General features: G+C 41.7%; 1 protein-coding gene across 1 annotated transcript in view; it reads right to left on the reverse strand.

Annotated features, from left to right (window-relative positions):
• Nucleotides 1-468: 468 nt before the first annotated feature.
• Nucleotides 469-21,424, reverse strand: part of MATN4 (matrilin 4) — a 97,604-nt gene continuing 76,648 nt past the window's right edge. The window contains exons 8-12 of the mRNA XM_082272965.1: nucleotides 13,975-14,097; nucleotides 11,681-12,085; nucleotides 7,744-7,896; nucleotides 1,888-1,992; nucleotides 469-916 (exon numbers count right to left, since the gene is read on the reverse strand). Of these exons, the coding sequence (XP_082129091.1) occupies nucleotides 858-916; nucleotides 1,888-1,992; nucleotides 7,744-7,896; nucleotides 11,681-12,085; nucleotides 13,975-14,097 (845 nt within the window). The 3' untranslated portion in view covers nucleotides 469-857. The remainder of the gene's footprint in view (nucleotides 917-1,887; nucleotides 1,993-7,743; nucleotides 7,897-11,680; nucleotides 12,086-13,974; nucleotides 14,098-21,424) is intronic.

Here is a 21,424-nt window from a genome sequence, read left to right on the forward strand (position 1 = left end):
CCTCACCTGATTGGGTGGTATATAAATTCTATGTGAGTTTTCAATAAAGAGTTCCAGTTGCATCTAAGCTATTGCCGGCTAGTCTTCGATGGTCAGCTATAATATTTGGTTCCTATGTCCAAACTGGAGGAAGTTATATCTTGACGGAAGCACCCAAGCTGGGTGCTGGACGAAGCTGCATTCACAAGAGACATTGCTTAGCTTTTTCCATAGTTCACTAAAACAAGTTAATTCCAACCCAAGGAGTTTTAGAGCCCTTACAGGCTGAAAATTGCAGACGGCGCTTTTTTCCCAGAAAAAAAGTACAACCAAAACCAAAAAGCAGACCAAGATGTGTTGGTATTCACACAATGTATTTATTACAGTATTTATTATAGTTTGATGTTTTGACTGGGTTTTAAAATAATCTAGGAAGTCCTGCAAATTCTTTACAAATCATGGCACGAGAAGTATATATTTTGAGCCCTTAGAGAAGCCGCCAAGCCAAAATTCATAACATCTTATTGGCATAAATGAATTCAAATCCAGACCCTCTTTCTAAAATGAACTGTCATAACAATAACATTGTGCCTTTTTTGTTTCATTTTTTTTAAAAAGAAAAAAAAAATTAAATACAAAAGTACGTTTAACCTACTAAAGTCTAGTCCATTAACATATTTCTGAATTCTTAGTAAGTTACAGTAAAATAATTTTAATAATAATAACAATCTATTCACATTTATTTATATAATAGTTTTACAGCTCTGCACGGCTTGTTAGGTGTATGCCTCCTGAAAAGGATAACAAAATATTACCACGTGACATAAAAATGCCACATAAACCTCTTTTTATCTTTTTATATTTTCAGTTGGAGTGCTTCATTTTCTGTCTTTCAGCTCGTGTTCTAAAATGTCCAGTCTTGCAGTGAGCTGGGCTAGTGAGAAATGTTAAGGAATACATGTTGGAAATAGATACAGACATGTAATGCAGTGTGACAAGACGTACTTGTGCCATTTAAAGCTGATATATTTCGGATGAGCCTACACTTTGCCCACCCAACCTCCTCTAGCTACTCACTTCATTCGATTTTCAAAAAGTTAAACAAATGTATCCAAATACTTACCAAAAGTGCTGTCACATAACAGGCTGGATCTCGAACTTACCTTCTGCAGAACTAGAGCTTTGGAGTGTCTGTCAGGACCGAGATCTGAACCTGCAACCTCTGCTGTGTCTGGCACTGTCTCTTCTTGCTCTTGTCATTCCTGCTGCTCTCTTTATTTTTGCTACCTCTCGTTCCGACCTTTGGCTTGTTCCTCAACTACACTTAGACATAGGCCAAACACCCCAGGTCCATAAAGACATGAGTAAGCTAGTTTGGAGTGGAGGAAATTGACTGGCCTGCAAAAAGTCTTGACTTCAACCCCTTTGGAATGAACTAGAGCAGAGACTGTGAGCAAGGCCTTCTCGTCCACATCAGTGCCTGACTTCACAAGTGCACTCCTGGAAGAATGGTCAACATTCCCATAGACACACTCCTAAAACTTATGTACAGCCTTCCCAGAAGAGTTGAAGCTGTTATAGCTGCAAAGGGTGGGTCAACTCAATATTGAACCCTATGGACTAAGACTGGGATGCCAATAAAATTCATGTGCGTGTAAAGGCAGGCTTTCCAATACTTTTGATAATATAGTGTATCTATTCATATGTATGGGACTTACGGTATATGATCTGCACATTATAGAATTTATGGAAGAATCAAAAGTATGCACTGTTTATTCCTTTCTAAAACAAATTGTATCTTTACTGCATTCACCAACCCTCAGAAATAGAGCCGCAGAACAACCTTGCTCTATGTAACTATGTAACTATGGTTGAGAATGGCAAAGTACTAATACATAAAAAGGATATGTTTCTCTGCCAGATTTCCGAGTGTTGTTAAGGTGTTTGTCTGGAAAGTAACAAGGTGCTCACATTCACATGGGTTCTTTATCTCTGTCTCTCCTATAATCTCTTCTGCAAAATATATAGTAAAGCCACAATTAAGATATGCAAAAAATATACAAGCATTAACTGCATATATAAAGGAACAAAAAATGACAAATTCTGTAGGCCCTATTCAATAAAAATAGTGCAGATTTCAAAGCGTAAGAATTCATTCTGCTGATCAGTATATGATGGATTCTGATTGCTACTACACTTTAAGTGGTTGTAAAGTCAAATTTACAAAACACTGGCATCCCCTCTGTTGTATGAAGGTATACAGTACCGTGTGTCAGTTTTTCTAAAATTGTAATTGAAAAAAAAACTTTTTGCATAACTCCACTGTGCAGTCATGTGACCTCCCTCCACTCTCCCCCAATCTAGGGAGAGCAGCTGGAGGGGCTGAGATTCCCCTCTGACGTATGCCAGCCAGCAAAAGGAGATCATGTGACCGTACAGTGCTGCTGTGCAAAAAGGTATTTAGGATTATAATTTTAAAAGAACTGACACACAGTACTTTAAATCTTCATACAATTGAGGGAACACTAGTTATTTGTAAAACGCTAGTTATTTACAGCTGCAGGAAATAGTGGCAGGAAGAGAGGGGAGGAGTAGGGAGGAGATCGACTCTCACACACAGAAATGATAGGCGGGGGGGAGGGGGAGATGGAGGGACTCTGAACACAGCGGGATGATGGAGGCATGTAAACTGACTACAGTATCATGGATCAGCAGCCATGATTACCATGATCAGTACACCTAGTGGGACACAGGAGCAGGTAGGATCAACCAGGTATTTTACAACATAGAATGGGACAAATGACACTGCAGAAGCGCTGTGATATTTATCATGCTTTAAAGGAACATAAACTTTTATTTATTTTTAGGGTTACAACAGTTTTAAAGTATAGTTCCTGCCTGTGTTTAAAAATGTTTCTTCCCCCTCCTGCTACCTACCCTGTCTAACCTATTTTCATCCTGCGACAGTCTAGTCACATGATCCCGCAGCTCCATCTCCTCTGTCTTAGTCAGCAGTGGCTGCAAGGGAGAGGAGAGATGGCTGACAACAGCTTTGGAGTGCTCCTTCTTCTCCCCTGCAGCTACTGCTGACTGACAAAGAGGATCATGTGACCAGGCTGGGTTGGGTTGAAAATAAGCAAATATACACTTTCTTTTACACAGGTTAGGCGACATAGATAGCGAGAGGGGTCCTCTTTAAACCTAATTAGTGTTAGGCGGAAATTCCACTTTAGGCATAAAAACTCTAAAATAGGTGATTTTGTTTTTTTCTTTAACCGTATTCCATTCCTCAGTATAGGTTTGGGGAATCTCACTTCATGGGTTTTCGTGTCCACAGTGTAAGCTTTAGCTCACTTAAAGCGGAGTTCCGGCCTCGGGGGTCAAATTTGAATAAAAATACCTCCGGGACAGTCAGGGCTAGTACATTCCACAATGGATAGCCTCTGAACTGTCCTGGGTCGCACTTACCTGTAAGAAGAAATACTTACCTTGAAAATTTCTTCTCCAGCGCTGCCATCTCAGGTGTGGGCAGCTGAAGCCAGCGCGTCCTCTTCTGCGGCCTCTTCTGTGACGTTGGAGTCCCACAATGCACTGCACCGGCCCCGCTCATCACTTCTGGTGCAAGTGTGGCATCCCTGCACAGCTTCTAGGCATGCCCAGAAGCTGTCTAGCAGGGAATGCCGCGCCTGCACCGGAAGTGACAAGCGGGGCCGGTGCAGGCGCATTGACTCCTGGGAGCAATGACGTTCAGCTCCCAGGAGCCATCGCAAGCTGGAAGTGACGGTGCTGGCCACGGCCGCCGAGGGAGGAAGTGGAAGGAAGGTGAGTATATTTTCTTCAATATCAAGGTAAGTGACCAAAAAAAAAAAATTGGGAGCATCCATTTCTTTTTCAGGTGGCCCTCAGCAAGCGGAGGCCGGAACTCCGCTTTAAAGTGGAATTTAATCCTTAACACTAGCTATTCTTAAAAATGCCCTCTCCTCCCTCTGTGTGCTTACTTTTAGTCTGGTCCCATTATCATGCATCTCTGGCTCCCCTTTATCATGGAGCTCTCGACAATGCCTGTGAATTCTGGGAGCTGTGACGTCACCCATAGGCTCCCATGTCAGCGGTTCCTCCTCTCCCCTGAAGCCGCCGCTCTCTAACACAGGGAAGCAGGAGCTGCAGGATCATGTGAACAGGGCATACTAAAAACAGGTAAGTGCAAAAATCTATTTTACAAAGGGTAGACAGGAGGAGGGTGGAGGGATCATTTTTAAAAAGTGGGTAGTGTTAGACGTGAATTCCACTTTAAGTCCTTCCTCTCTGCTGGTCCCAAATTCTAAAGCATATCTAAACCCAGAAAAAATAAATAATTTACAACTTGTATTTCCTATATTTTCCTATTTTAATGCAAGGTCATTCTGTCAGTAACAAATTTCCTGTCTTAGGGTGACAATGTTCACACATAATGTTCTTTAATAGGGATGATCGAACTTTTGAAAAGTTCGGTTTGACCAGAACACCCGAACTTCCCGAAAGTTCGGCCCGGATTTCAGAACCCCATTGAAATCAATGGGACCCAAACTTCGGTAATATTTTCACACCCAGCTTTTTGTTGCAGGCGTTTATAGGGCTTTTTTGTGGACATGTTTGGAGGCAGGCATGACATCTGAAATTCTGTGTAGGGGTATATATACACACACACACATGTATGTATATATACAAATATATAGGTGTGAAAGTAGCAGAACCTTATGCCTGCGCTAATGAAATAATTGACAGGCATATGGCTCCGCTCCTATCACACCTATATGTGTGTATGTGTATAAATACATATAAGCGTGTGTGTATATATACCCCTATACAGAAGTTCAGATGTTATGCCTGCCTCCAAAGACGCCCAAAAAATGCCCAAAAAAAACGCCTGCAACAACACACCTGGGCGTTTTTCTTGCATGGCGTGGAGGCAGGCATAACATCTGAACTTCTGTATAGGGGTATATATACACACACACTTATATGTATTTATACACATACACACATATAGGTGTGATAGGAGCGGAGCCATATGCCTGTCAATTATTTCATTAGCGCAGGCATAGGGTTCTGCTACTTTCACACCTATATATGTGTATGTGTGTATATATACATACGTGTGTGTGTGTGTATATATACCCCTACAAAGAAGTTCAGATGTCATGCCTGCCTCCAAACTCGTCCACAAAAAAGCCCAATAAACGCCTGCAACAATACGGCCAGGTGTGAAAGGAGCGGAGCCATATGCCTGTTCTAATGCAATTCTAATACAAACAATCTTTTTTCTATGGCGGTCACTCTGACATGGAAGGGTTTGGTCACCCTGCCATAGCAGTCAGAGTCAGTTAACCCTACACTACACTACAGTCACCCTGACACTTAACACTTTCCCTACAGAAACTAGATTATTGAATCTAACTATAGTGGAAAATAGTACCCTAACTACACTAGATATCCCTTTCCTCACACTAATATTTGCTAAATGACACTTTTGAAGCAGGAGTAACAGAACTGCTTCCACTCTCTTCTACAATGCTAGGGATTTGGTGGGGCTATCTTATATACTGGGGGGCGTATTCACTACTGATTGGACTCTGGACCCCCTAGTCACTCCAATCACATTCCTAGCATCCTCCTGCCCCCTCAATTGGCTTTTACTGATGGTTCTGGTCCAATCACAGGCTTTTAAAGCCCAGTTCCTGTCCCATTTCATTTTGGTCGGTTCTGGTTGCCGAATTCCGAACTTTTTCCGCAAAAAGTTCGGAATTCGGCCGAATTTCGAACAGTCAATGTTCGGGTCGAACTGATGGTCGACCCAAACTGTTCGATCATCCCTATTCTTTAACAGAACAATAGAAACAGACTACCAAAACCTCCCCCTCAACATAACTGATAAAAATACATGGAGCACAGGAAGTTTTTCGTTCACAGGATCTGTTGTGGGAGCAACAGATTTTTTCTTCCAGTTATCAAACAGCTATAACTAAAAATTTCAATGGTAAATTTACAAGACCAAAGGGAGAAGATAAGAAAAGTTCATTGTTAGTGTTTACATACATTTTTCAGTAGCCCTATACCAGATACTATTTAGATTCTGGGGTTCTGGTGTTGGATTGTTAGCAGTGGTGATGGCAAGGTAACGTTTAGGTAAGGTACGTCGAGGTCTACATTAACTAGACACCTTGCTCATGGCAGGAGACACCCAAAACCCATTTGGTGGTTGTTGCTATTATATTCATCTGCTAAGTTTGCTTCAATGGATGGTCATTAAGACCATTTCTATATTTCTTTAGATTATCAAACCCAGCTACAGTATTTGATAGCTCCATATAGATAGCCAGAATCTCACCAAGAAGGATGGAAGGTGGAAAATCTGCCTATCTTTTATTTGGTGACACCTGTTAGATCTTCTTTGCAACACAACTAAAATGGGACCACATATCACCTCTGAAAGTTTCCCTTTAGTATGGTCAGATCTAGGGGGGTGCTGTGGTGGGCTGCGCCCCCCCCCCCAGATTTCAGTCGTACCCCTTCAGGCCCGCCACCCCATAAACATTTTGCCTAGCCACCGAGTTCCTCTTCCCATCACTGCACTCCTGGCCTGGACAAGGGGAGGGCAGCCAGAAGAAGGAAGCTGTCCTGCGAAGAGGAGATGCAGACTGTCAGAATAGCACTTCTCCGCCCTCTATTGACAGTTCCTGCTGCTGGGAGATGGATCCCTTGGATGACGTAGGGGGTGGGTAATCAAACCCTGTGAGTACAGCCCAATGTAAGAGCGATCCTGTGTCCTCTGCTGCAAGGAGGAGCACTGTTCTGACAGGAGAGAGAAGAATACAGAACAGCCTGCACCTCCTCCTAGCACTGCAGCGATTTTCTGCCTCTCTGTTTGGGTGGGGGGTGTAACTTACAGGTTGGGGAATTGTACTGGGACATTGAAGGGAAAGGGTAAGAATAATTTGTGCTTGCATTGGGATCAGAGGTTTGTGGGGGAGGGGGAGTTTCCCTTTGGGAAGGGTAATTTGCTAGGAGGAGGCATGGGGGATATGTGCTGGGAGGGGGAATTTGTGCTAGCGGGGGATGGAGGGATTTGTGCTAGGTGGGGTGAGGGGATTTTGGTAAGAGGGGCAATAGGGGGATTTGACCACTGTCCTCTGCTCTGCTGACCCCATCTTCTTTCCTGGAGACCCCTGTCCTATGTCCTGCTGACCACTGTACACTGCCCTCCTGACTCCCTTTCCTCTGCCCTTCTGACCCCTTTTCTTTGCCCTGCTGATTCCTGACCCCTGTACACTGTCCTGCAGATCCCTGTCGGCTGCCTCTGTCCTCCACCCTGCTGATGGTGCTGGGAAAAGTAACTGGGGGGGATTTGTGCTGGGAGGGGGTGGGGGATTTTAGTTAAGAGGGGGAATAGGGGGGATTTGACCCCCTGTACACTGCCCTGCTGACCTCCTATCCTCTGTCCTGTTGACTCTGTTCTTTTTCCTGCTGCCCCCCTGTCCTCCATTCTGCTGACCCCCCCCCCCATCCTGCTGACCCCTGTACACTGCCCTACTGCCCCCCCCTGTCTTCTGTCCTGCTGTCCCCTGTACACTGCCCTACTGACTCCTATATACCGATGACCATGCATCCTCTGCCCTCTTGATATTTTTTACTTCACCCCCACATCAGACAGGCTGGATCTTGCCCAGCCCTTTAGAAGGAATCCTAATACTTAGAAAGCAAGAAGGCACCACTGACACGTCATACCTGGGCAAATGTTCAGTTTTAAATCTTCAGCAATAAGATTGATTGTGGTAAAATCTGCTGTGTAGAAGGAATGTTTGTTTACAGGGTCTGATGCAATTTCATTGAGTTCCTCTTCAACTGCTTTTCCAACACCTACAGCATACATAGTGATACCTGCAATGGAAAGAACGTGCAGAAAGGAAAAACAGTCAACAAAAGCTCAATGCTTGGTCAGTGTGAAATCTAACAAATCTGTGTGAGTGAGGCACAAGTCTTATAGAAACAAACAAGGAATTCATAGTCCAGTCTGTGTGTATGGTTGTGCATTCCATCAGCTACAATATGTGTTCTCTTCTTCTTTCTATACAATTCTTCGACTGGCTATTAAATATTTTTATCATTTACTAGCAGTTGTAGAGTGTTGTATCATCATAGCCCTCGACTGATGCTGAAAGTTTAGAGTTTAATTGATACCCTTTATTGGCTAACTTCAGTTATTAACTAATAGGTTTAAAAGTTGCCTTCAAGCACATTCCAATGCAATGGGAGTGGCTGATGTATATGTGATTATATATCTTGCTCTGTCCAGCGTTGGAATATACTGTCCTAAATAAATAACATGACCTGCAAATCATCATAAATTATCATAAGGGGCACTGCAAAAACTGCAAATGGAAACCCAACTCCAGATAAAACATTTTTTTACATTTTTAATAGAGCTGGTGAGAGTCAGAACTTCTGTTAGGTTGTAATCACTGTCTGTGTCCTCATTGGGGTCATTTTTCTATTAGCTCTTGTCCTATCATTACCTGGACAAGAAATCAGAGTGTGCAGGTTCTCCAGGACAAGAAAACATAGACAGACACTTTACAGCAAGTTTAACCCTAAAGCTGGCCATAGATGGTGCCACTTTCTTTACTGCAACCACAGGTTGCAGCAAAAAATAAAATTGCTTTATTTCCCCATGAATACCGACAGTGCTAATCCCCCCCACAGAGCTATTGTGTTCCCCCAGTGGTCGACAGGCTGGTTTTACCCAAGTTGATCAATCTATCAGCTTAGGTGCAATCAGCCTGCCCATACATGGTTCGATTCTTGGTCAGTCCTTGCTTAACCGACCAAGATTTGAACCCTCTTTGACCGGCTTTACCCTGTACAAAATATAAATGACAACAAAATAAAACAAACTAAATCAATAGTTTTACCTTTTGAATTTGGACCTAACCCTTTTACTGCCACCACCACAATAGTAGCCATGTGCTTATGTGTAACCACTTGCTGACCACAGCACGACTACTTACTGCGACAGTCAGCCCCCTACAGGCAAAGTGACGTAGGGGTACGTTGCTCGCCCCTGCTCTTTTCCTGCTTAGCCAGCACATGTGACCGGCGGCTCCGATGACCACTGGGCACTCGCGATCTCCCTCAGGAGAGGGAGAAAGACGGGCGGCTGATGTAAACACAGCCGTCTGTCATTCTCACTGAAGTAATGACAGAGGCTATGCGATCCTGCTATGTAGGATCGTATGTCTCTGTGATTACTTCACTAGCCACGCCCCCTAACAGTTAGAATCACGCCCCTAGGGACACACTTAACCCCTTGATCACCAATAAAGTTAACCTCTTCCCTGCCAGTGTCATTTTTACAGTAACAGTGCATTTTTATAGCACTGGTTACTGTAGTAATGTCACTGGTAGCCCCAAAAGTGTAAAAAAATGTCAGTCAGGGGTCCAAACTGTCCAACACAATGTCGCAGTCACGCAAAAAAAAATTGCAGATCGCCACCATTACTAGTTAAAAAAAAATAAAACAATAAAAATGTCATAAATCTTTCCCGTAGTTAGTAAACGCAATAACTTTTGCACAAACCAAAAAAAAATACGCTTATAGCTATTTTTTTTTACCAAAAATATGTAGCAGAAAACAAATTGGCCTAAAATGTTAAAAAGTTTTGATTTTTACTTTTTTTTTTGAGAATTTCATATAAAAAAAAAATATTGTTATTTTTTCAAAATTGTCACTCTTTTTTTGTTTATAGCGCAAAAAGTAAAAATCGCACAGGTGATCAAATATCACCAAAAGAAAGCTCTGTTTGTGGGATAAAAAGGATGTCAATTTAATTTGGGTACAGCGTCGCACGACCGCGCCATCGTCCGTTAAAGTCACGCAGTGCCGAATCGCAAAATAGGGCCTGGTCTTTGAGCAGCCAAATCCTCCGGGGCTTAAGTGGTTAAAGCCTTCAGCCTCAAGTTTAAGCCTTTCAGTAAAAGTGCTTTGGGTGGCAGGGCCCTCTTTAAAATTGATTGGACTCTGGGCAAACTTTTTCTTGGGCCCTCCCGAATCCACTTTTCAACTATTTGTGAGCAGTGCGGGCTCAAGTGGAAGCTGCCTTGGGCCCCATAACAATGACTGGGCCCTTTTGCCCTGAGTTAAAGACAGCCCTGTTGGGTGGCTATAAAGCTATTCAATCACTCCTAAGGCCTCATGCACACATGGAGTTTTTGCAGCTGCTTTAAGGAGCGCCGGCCTTTTTTTTTGCAGCTTAAAAAAATGCCCCTCCATGTTATTCTATGGCCTCATGCACACATTTTGAAGCTGTAAGTGGCAGAGGTGTTTTGAAGCTGCAAAAAAACCCAGGGCCAGTGTGTTCTGAGGACCGGCGTTACAGCTGTAAAAATGTCTGACACTGCTAAAGGCTGCTAAGTGTTGCTCAACGTGGCTTACGCAGCATTAAGCCATGTCATACTTTTTTTTTTTATATATGTGAAAATCAATGGTTATCTATGGGGGCCCATTGATTTGAAAAGAAGTCGCATCCAAGTCGGATCATGATGATCCGACTTGTGGTGCAAACTGGACTCTGAGAATTTTGAGGGAGAACTCCACGCCAAAATGGGAAAAAAATGGCGTGGGGGTGCCCCCCAGGTTCCATACCAGGCCCTTTGGGTCTGGTATGGATTTTGAGGGGAACCCCATGCAAAAAAAAGTCATGGGGTCCCCCCAAAATCAATATCAGACCCTTATTCGAGCATGCAGCCTGACAGGTCAGGAAAGGGGAGGGGACAAGGGCTTCCTGACAACCCTGGCCAGTGGTTGTGGGGATCTGCGAGCAGGGGACTTATCTGAATCCATTCCCCAATCTCCTCTGTGGTAACTGAATCCTGAAAAAAAAAGTTAAAAGCCCCTCCATGAGCACACATGCACATGTAGGGCACCCATGCATAAATAAAGGTTTTTTGCCACACACACCAGAATAATTCTAGGACCAATATTTTCAGGTGACTACACTGATGAGCTGTAAAGGTTTTTTGTGTTTTCCATTAACAATTAAAGGTAAAATAGTGTTTTTACATTTTGTGGGTTTTAAAGCTATTTTTTTTTACTGGAAAAAGTCTATTTTTTTTTTTTAAATTTACATAAAATGTGTAGAACCCACTGTGTTTGTGCACACTAAGAATTGTTCAAGTGTGACCTTAACTTAAAATATAGTTTAAAAAAATCCATCATTTTATTCTACAGGTCTTCTGCTTTCATTGAAAATATGTTGGTTTTTAGGGTTTTAAATACATTTTCATATTAAAAAACAAAAAAAAAAGTGAATTTTTTAGGAGTTGAAACTTTTCATTTTAGCATGTGTGTGAAAAATTAAAAAAAATAATAATCTGGCAGTTGATGTAAGTTACAGTTCAGACACTCAGTCAATAGGTATTAAGAGTATAATAGAAAACAAAATACAATACTAGTGACAATACAATAAAAGTGACAACCAATGTTTCATTATAATTTTAAACAGAAAGTGTATGTAATGTAGTCTAAATTACGTTAACTAAACTGTATAAATGTGTAAAATCTTTGGGGCTCTTTTGTCCATCTGAATTGATCAGTGTTAGGAATCTGTCAGAATGTATTTTGCAAGTTTTCTCTGTAGATTTCCTGAATGATCAGTGTTTTTCTTACCAGCATCCTTGGCTCTTTTAGCCCACTCTGAGATATCATCCTGTGAACGGCCATCAGTAAACACCAAGCCAATTTTAGGCACATTGGGTCTGGCTCCTTCTTGTTGGGAGAAGCTGTGTTCCACCATATGCTTCAATGCCAGTCCAGTCATGGTGCCTTTCTCCATGTACTCAACGTTCCTCACTGCATTACTAATATCCTTTGATGTTTTAAACTGGTTCAAGGAAAACTCAGTGCGCACCCGACTGGAATACTGAACCAGTCCAACATGTGTGCCATGGGTTGACACATCCAAGGAGTCCACAATCTTTATCACAAACTGCTTCACCAACTCAAAGTTCTGAGGTCGGACGCTTTTGGAGCCATCGATTACAAACACCAAATCAATGTAACCAGTGGAGCATTCTGGGATAGAAAGGATATATAGGAAAAGTGTGTTAAAGATCAGCTTCCTAGGCCGTAGTAAAGACTTGTTCTAACAAGGTCTATTTGCATTAAAATGACCACAAAATAAACCCAACTCCCATGCCTCAACAGGAGTACCCCCGTTTCTTTGTAAACTGTGCTATCAGTTGTGACATAATATAAGAGCTGGCAAAAACAAATTTTCCAGAATGCCCGCTAAAATGGTTGTTATATTTAGAGATTCCGACAGGATATTAATTTGCATCAACATTCTTTATTTTTGTAATGTGTATTTGAGCAGCAGCTCAGAGGGTTTGAATTTTGATTTGGATCTTATAGAGCAGTGATCCTCAACCCTGGCCTACAGGGCCCACTAACAGGCCAAATTTTAGGTATTACCTTGGGGAGATGCAGACTAGAGTACTGCAATCACTGAGCAGCAAATTATATCACCTGGGATGTATTTCAGTTATCTTGCAAATCTGGCCTGTTAGTGGGCCCTGTAGGCCAGGGTTGAGGACCACTGTTATAGAGAACTGGAACTACTGTATACTGTATTTGCCTGGATTTGCTTTTTGTCTTTTTCTGCTGTGTCTTACTTTTCTCCGCCTTCGCAAGAGCAAAGTCAAACTGGGATGTGAGTCTTGGCCTTGCTTGCTACAAGGAGAGAGGAAGTCTATTCATCCTTTTGGTGGAAGTCCATGTGTGCACTTTTTCGAATAGGTTGTAGGCTTTTTGAAGGCTGTAAATGCTACCTTAACAGGGGTAGACCATGACAACCTAAACAGCAAGCCTGTGTTTGAGGTCTGCTTTTATATTTGGGCATGTTGTGAGAAGAGCTAGAAGGTCAAATAGGGGAGGTTACTGGAAAGCACAGATATTTCATACCCTTGAATGATCAATACAAAATAAACTAGAAAAATGAATATATTCACAGGTGGTCTTCTTATCTCAAGCTGCCAATAGATGGTTCAGATCCTGGCCAGTTCAGCCGGAACCGGCCGAGATTCAAACCATGTATAGGTGGGCTGAATGTACCCAGGTTGATCGCTCAACCAGCCTGCCAGATTTTACATGCGATTATTGCAAGTGGCTGTTATAGCCACTAGCAATAATCACTGTCTTCTCCCGATGGGAGAAGACAATGGCTCGGCAGGAGGGATACCTGCATCAACACTGTCTGTGGTTGCAGGAAAGAAATTTGCTCCATCTATGGCCGGCCTTAGAATAAAAAATGATCATGTTCTGATGCAGAAGCTCAAGAATACAGTCAGATTTCCAAATAAACATAAGTAGTGGAGACTTCCTCTTAACCTGCACTCTGGCACCTTGCACCCTCATGGGCTCTAATTGATTCCCGTCAATTCATTCCTGTGCAAGCCCAGAACTGATATGGAGGTCTCCAGTGCTCATGTTTTTATGGAAACCCAAAGGCTATGCTGGCAGTGTGCAGCAGTTTCTGCCTACTGTATGAAGATAAGTATAAAAAGTGCCCATAGTAAATATGGGTTCCCTTGCCCTCACTTGCTACTTACTATGAAAAAACACAATTAGACTACATAAATAAGAATTACTGAGCATGGAATATCTATGACCTGCTACTTCCAGTTATGACCTGTGTAAGGCAGAGGCATTATTGGCTGCATTAATCATGTAGCCTGACCCCTAAATCAATTATGAGACATTTTATTGAAATTTGAAGTTCAAGAGCAGATAGAGACTTCTGAAGGTTGTTGTATACTATATAATGGGGCTCCTCTCCTTATTCACATAATGCAGGTATCTGGAGTTATTTACTTTAAGGTCCAGCAATCATATGTTGCACTGAAAACCCTTGCACTATCACTTTAAGGTGTACCTTCTGTAGCTGCTATTTTTTGGATACTCACTGTTACAAGTTTTTCCATCTGCTTGAAGTTCTTGGCCCTCTGGGCAAATGCAGTGGTATGATCCTGGAGTGCTAACACATTTAAATTCACATCCATGGTCCACAACATTGCACATGTCATTTGCTGCAAGTATATAAAAATTATGGAATGAACACTGCAAGTTAAATCATCACTGTGATTATTATCACATTTATAACAGTGCTAGGGCCATCATTCATAGTTAGCTCTAAATGGAAGAGCTGTAATGGACAATTTTGGGTAATGCAGTTTTTCACCATTTCACTGGTGCGTGCAATTGTGAGGCTTGACATATTTGGTATCTGTTTACCTGACTTTTCTAATAAACCAAAAAAAAATAGTTTTATATTGTGTGCCACAAAATAATTTTTTTTTTTTTATTTTTGTGTGTTTTTTTTACTAGAAATATAAATTTGATAAATAGTAGCAAATTTATTGTGTGACATAAAAATTGCAACTACAATTATTTTATTCTAAAGGGTCCCTGCTTTTGAAAAATATATAATGTTTTGGGTGTTTCACTTTCTCTTTATATGCATTTTACCATGTGTGAAAAAAAGAAAAAACACAGCTCCAACAGCGAATGGTTTAAAGGGAAAAACATGTGGAAATGTGCATGTACTGAAGACATGTTATGTATTTTTTTGCTCAGACATAAACTTTAACATATAATACATTGGAAGTTGCTCATCCTCAGTGGATCTTGCTCTCCTGTCATTTCATTTTACCATGTTTCATTGGGCCCACAAAATGTATGGCCCCTTTATAGACATCATTGGACAATCAGACATCCAACTACACTCCAATTGTCCTTGATGTCTGCATGGAACATTAAAGGAGACCTTTACTGAAAGAATTATAAAGGCTTGCCATTGCTGACTTCTTAAAATGCTGGTTAGCTGACTTTCTGTGGCCTTAATACTTTGAGTCACTGACCTAGAACAAGCGTGCACCCACTGAAGTCTGAGGAAAGTCAGAATTACTTTCCTGGGTAAGTGACTTAGAAACCATTAAAGTGGTTGTAAACCTTCGATTTTTTTTTTTAAATAACAAGCATGCCTATACATACCTGCTCTGTGCAATGGTTTTGCAAAGAGCAGCCCCAATCCTCTTCTTCTGGGGTCCCCCACTAGCGCTCCAGGCCCCTCCTCTTTAACCACTTTAAAGCCTTTCAATCAACAAAATAGACAGATACCTAGCATTTTCAAAAGAATATTTCAACAATGGCAGCCTGCATGTTTTCGAAGTACAGGTTTCCTTTCATTTTGCAAACTTGTTTACTCCAAAGGTCCCCACCTAAGTGTTATATACTTCGGAGACAACAAATCATTTTTGGGAGGCTAAGATTTAAGTTAATGTATGTTGTGACAGGAGTCACTTTGGTTGTGGGGCCTGTGGAACTCAGCTTACCTTAAAGAGGTTGAGAAATTCCTCTCCCTAGGCCCCTCTTATGTGTACTTGTCTATTAGGGGCACAGGGTGACCAAGAAAATGATGGACAGCTACTTAATGGACACTGAAAATATGGTTTGGATTACGTCAAAGGGACAGTAATATTTATCAACTATATATCTCAAAAAATATGTGTATATGTGTATTTCTGGCCTGTTTGATTCTAAACATGTTCATTGAAAGAGCTAATAACATTGGCCGCTGTTCCATGTTCTTCAATGTAAGAGACAGACAGTCTGTTACTGGTAGTCTCCTGCTATTGTCTGTTTAATAAGGTGTTCTGTGTTTATACATAGGATAATGTGTAATGTATTTTGTTTTAGCCTTGCTGCAGTGCTGAGTTAATTAACATGTTAATTATAACATTGTTTAGATGTGGATTCTCATTCACCTATTGTTTCTGTCCAGATGGCTGGGTAATTAGTTCAGGTAATTATGTTTCTTTACACAATTTCATCTGCATAGCATAATGTAATCAGGCACCTGACCTGGTGGGGTAATCTGATTAGGAGGGGGATGTCCTCCTGTGTGATATATATTGTGTGAAAGCCTGTTCAATAAAGGTTCCAGATCTATAGAAGCTATTCTCGGCTAGTTTTGTATGGGGGCGGCTAGAATATCTGATAGCTACGTTCAAGGCTGAAGGAAGCGGTATTCTGACGGAAGTCAACAAGCACATTGTGGGTCGTGGTTCCTTTATATATGTCTAAACCAAAGAACAAAATTGTAATGCAGTACATTTATTTTAAAATAATCCTGCCAGTAACATACTTCCTGTACTAGGATGACAACCCCCACTATAGGCTCCTGCTCCTGTCAGTCCAATCCTGTGAGAAGGGGACAGGGGGGTGTAGCTGAGCCGTGCTGTGTGTTTCCATAGATGCACAGAGCCCCACTCTAGAGCGCCCAAATGGGTGCCCCCTCAGCACACGGCTTGCTATGGGGGCACAGAGCAGGTAAGTATAACATCTTTTTTATTTTATTTTTTTAAAAATTGCCTTTAAAATCACGTTTAAATAGGAACTATTCTTTTTTCACATGTACGATTTCTGGAACTGATATTATCTGAAGAACTAGTCTAAATACACTGCAACAATATTAATGTTTTGTGTTTATTAGCAAACGCTACAGAAGTAAGCGTTAAAATCTACTGTGGAATTTTTTTAAGCCCTGCTTGCAGGCTTCATTCACACGGGAACCACTTCCTGCTCTTCTGAGTCACAGAGCAGGTTATTTTGTACTAGTGATGTCACAGTAGAATGGCAGTGGCAGGGAAGGAATCCCTTGACATACAAAGTATGCCCAAATTATTTGAGATGATTTTATGGTGTAGCCTGTGCACCCAGGGCCCACAACTGGTTGTTAAAAATACTTTTTTGCTTCAATTTGAAGCAAGCTTTTTTTTTCTAAGGCTGGTGTAAAATGCCACCTCTTACAAGCACGGGGGTGATGTCCAATGTCAGTTTACATAATCTTCTAAAAATATCTGTGACTGCTCATGTAAATGGCTCTATACTTTTCCCAGTGGTGTTTCTCTTATACAGTTTAACAGAATACTGTAGGTAATTGGTTAAATGTTCAGAAAGGCTGCAATTTGCAGTTTGCTAAATGGCTACGAGAGCTTGAGAAACATGAACACTTCGCAAAAATGTCTCTGTGACTCAATCAGGGTAATATGTGGCTGCATACTATAGTCTCTATAAAATTCTATAAAAACACAGAGTTTAGCTGAGAATCACTACTTCTGAAAAACAGCACAGAACATAGCTACTTGCAACTATTCTCCCAGACAGTGTCTCACATAGTAAAGTCTAGGGTAGCTTTGGTAACACAGGTGAGCAGCTGGAGGAATTCAAGGCCTGGGGACATAGGGTCACCCCAACTAGTTGGTTCTTCAGGAGAAGCTGTGTGCTATTGGGTTCCTGCCAGACTGCACACTGGTTCTGACAGTAGAATGTCTCTCACCTGGAAGTAAATTTTCCAAGCTTTCCCTGATTTATCAGGCGTGGCCTCTTAACACACGTGAACAGCTGAAGGTATCCAAGGCCTAAGGACAAAGAGTCACCCCAACTCTGGACAGGCTGCCCACAGTAGTCTGGGTCTTTATGAGAAGCTGTGTGCTATTGGGTTTCTGCCAGACCGCCCACTCACCGGTTCTGAAAGTGGAAGGTCTCTCACCTGGAAGACCAGTTTCCCAGCTATACCTGTGTAGCACCCTCTAGTGCTAGAAGTGTAGATAGGTTTGTTGTAGTGTAGGTAAATGTATGCAGGCTTGGCTGGCAGCCAAGCCTGTCTGTGTTTTGTTTCCTGAGTTGGGCAAGTCTCCAAGAGGAACAAGGAAGAGTCAAGAGGGCTGGTGAGTGACACACAGTCAGGAGGACTGGGAGGCATGCCTGAAAGGACTGGGATGAAGCAGTCTGGGCAGATCCAGTCAGGGGGACTGTGGTTGCACGGTCAAGGGAAAGGGGCAGCTGCAGCCAGGAGGGCTGGCAGTGCCTGAAGAGGTAGGACAGCTAGTACGAAGGACTACCAATTTTTGCTACACCACAGGGGCCCGTAGCCCCCGCCTGAATAGGGCATTTGCTTTGAATTTGACTGAGCTTGTTTCAGATCCTCACATCAGTGCTAGCTGGTCCTGGAAGTGATAGTCTGCAAGCAAGTGTATGTGCTGGAGGTTGAGGAGAAGAGATTGTATATATACTGGAGTGTATGTAGTTCAGTCCCTACAAATTTCCTTCAATCAAGTGGGCATCCCATATGCACCCTTCTCCATCCATTTCAATCCCCCTGAAAAAAAACAAAGAAAGCTGCAAGGACTGCTTTTTGTCTCGGAGTGGCTGGAAATTCCTGTGCCTGGCTGTGCAGGGTGAAGACGACCACATTCACCAGTGTCCCATATGGGGGTAGAACTACACCTGTGTTATCAAGTGTGACCTCTTAACATAGGTGAACAGCTGGAGGGACACAAGGCCTGAGGACAAAGGGTCACCCCAACTGGGGACAGACTCCCCACAGTAGCTTCTGCCCAGCTGCACTGCACACCGGTTCTAACAGTGGAGGGTCTTTCACCTGGCAGATAGTTTTCATGGTTATCTCTGCTTTATGAAGTGTAGTCTCTTTCCCCTGCTGAGAATAGGAGGAAGCTGAGACTTATTTTCCCTGGGCCTGCATCAAAGCGTATGACTATAGCAAGCAAAGTTTCCCACTCAATACACAAGAGGTAGAAAGTGAATGGAATGCATTTGTCGGTTATTAAAAAATAAGCACATTTAGCGTTCTTTATGAACAAAAGTGAAAATACAATTTAAAGGTAGCTATGGTATTTAAATCAACACCGCCATGTCTAAGAAGACCTCTTTTTTTGTACAAATTAAGCTATAATAGCGGCATGTAAAAAGTAGAGCCTGATAAGTCTGGGGGTCTTTAAAGTCACTGCATTATTTGAAAAGTGTAGTTAAGTTTCCCAGACTGAGTACAATATATTGGAACTTGGTTGAGCTAGGCTGTGCTGTCTCATAAAAATTGTATATTTAAAATTCTCTTTAACTGTCTTAAAGTTAATACCTCCAGTGAGCATGAATGTACTGCGGTTTTCATTATTGGCTTTAACTTAGGTTAAATCTCTTTAGAAGTGTTTTTTTTTTAATTTTCAAAGTCATTAAACAGGAAATACCATGCAAGCAGAGCATGCATTGTAAGGATGATATTTATAATCTTAAGCAAAGGGAACAGAGGCTAAAACAATTATTGTACGTTCTTTGAACTGGCAGAAAGCTGTAGTGTTCACTGATTGCATTAACTCCTGTACCATCTCCAGTTTGAAATGAAATACAGAACTTTGTTAACTACTGTTCCTGTTATTTCCTGTCCCGGGGGCTCACCAACTTTGGAACCTGGCAAACAAAATGCCTCAAACTCATCGCAACCAAAGGTCTCAATTATAAGCTGAATGGCAAAAAATGAAAAAAAATTGTATGTTTATTTAAAACCTAGATTAGATGTACATATATAATAAGGCTTAACTGGTATTGGAATAAACCATGCCTGAAACTTGGACACCCAGAAACACTCCAAGCATATTTGTCCTGTGCTTTTATTCAGCAAGGCAGCAAACAAACACAGTTTCAATGCAGGAGGGCTTTACACAGACAGCCCATAGCTTAAAACAAACAAAACATCTCCGTGTCCGAGCCACTAACTGAACTCAGGTCAGTGCCTTACTAAAAGGGTGCCCCCTAATGGCTACCTCAAAACAAACAGGCAGGAACTGTACCTGTTTAGTGTTCTGTCAGCACTCAGCATTTTCACCAAGGAACAGGCTCCAACAGCAGAAAAAGTAAGTGAAAAAGCTTTGAGCATCATTCAGCTTGCATATAAAAAGGCCTGTGGATGACTGAACCTAGTTTACAACTAACGATGAAAACTTTTTATTTTGTTTTAGGTTAAGCTATATGAACCTGTAACAGAGATAAAGTAGGTGTTATCGTAATTTGGCTGCAAAACTGAAAATAAACTTAAACGTCTTGCAGAGAATGGCATGAAATCAGAACCATCTGCCCAAAAAGTAATACCCCATCGACTCTACTGCCCACTTTACAGCCACACACTCTTTTTCATCTATGGAATAGTTCCTCTCGTTGTAGGGGCTGTTCTTCCCCATTGATTTCTTGCAACAAGCTGCTCCCAGGCCAACATCAGAGGCATTGGTTTGTCAGAAGTTCCTGACTGACATAATACTACCTACCTTTATTTAATTTTACCATGGTGGACTTGGCCCCTTTGGGAAGATCTGTAAGTGGAGTAGTAAAGTTAAGCTGGCAATAGTTGGTTTGAATTTTGGCCTGTTCAGCACCATGTATGGGCAGGCTGAATGTACCCAAGTTGATCGATCAACTTGAGTACAACCAACCTGTCAGATTATACATGTAATTATTGCTTGCTGCTATTGTAGCCACTAGCAGTAATCACTATGTTCTCCCGGCAGGGATGACTCCCCACCCCACCAGGAAAACACAATGGATTCGTGGGAGGGTCAGTGTTGATAGAGGACAGTGATTTTCTTTTCTGCAAACCCATTGCAGGAAATATAATCGCTCCATCTATGACTGACTTTAGACACAAGCCTCCAGTAGTGTTCTGTAATTCTTAGAAAGGCTCTAACCTATTTGTTTATACACTGGCTGGTGCCAACATTTATTTTTTTCAATCATGTCCATTTGAGGATTTATGACACCTCCAACCAATGCTGTAGCCCAGTAATTGAGCTTCTGCCGGGGCTGTTAATCCAGCCTTACAAAAGGAATCTATTACTGTCCAGACCTTCTGTAAGTGGGAATCCCAGTCAAACTAAAAATTGCATCATCTACTGTAGGTATGCCAAAGCATATGCCTTGTAGGGACCCCATGTAATCCAAAAAGGATGACCACATACTGGTACAGGCTATGTTGTTTCTCAAAGGCAATTTCCCTTCTCACGGCTGTTAAAGGGAACCTGCCAATACCCTTTAGTACGATCAAGGGTGGTAATTTACCTTTCAGGACCCATCCTGTTTATCAACCCATCCACGTGGGGCATAGGAAGCACCAAACGTGGTTATTTCATTTGGTTTCCTGAAGTTGTTGCAGAATCTCAGACTGCCATTCAGCCAGACCTAGGTTTTTTTTTCCTAAATATACGTTGTCTTATTACTCCCTTCCTTCCTTGTCCATTTATATGTTTTTTTTTTTTTTTTGGATATCTCTTATGTTGTCACCACACTTTTTTGTTTTTCTGATTGTAAGGTACAATCTGGTACCTCCAACAATCTTTAAATCTTAGAGATGACTATCTTTTGAACATAGTTTGTATGCTTTGATGAATCTTTATACTGGATCTGTACTTATACTTGTGTATTCTTTTATTGAAAACCTTTCAATAAAAATACAATTAAACAAAAAAAAAAAATTAAAATCACTTTAACTAGGTTTGAGCTGAAAAGCCC

Source organism: Pelophylax lessonae (genome assembly GCF_965119305.1).
Source record: "Pelophylax lessonae genome assembly, chromosome: 11".
In the NCBI taxonomy this organism is placed as follows: domain Eukaryota; kingdom Metazoa; phylum Chordata; class Amphibia; order Anura; family Ranidae; genus Pelophylax; species Pelophylax lessonae.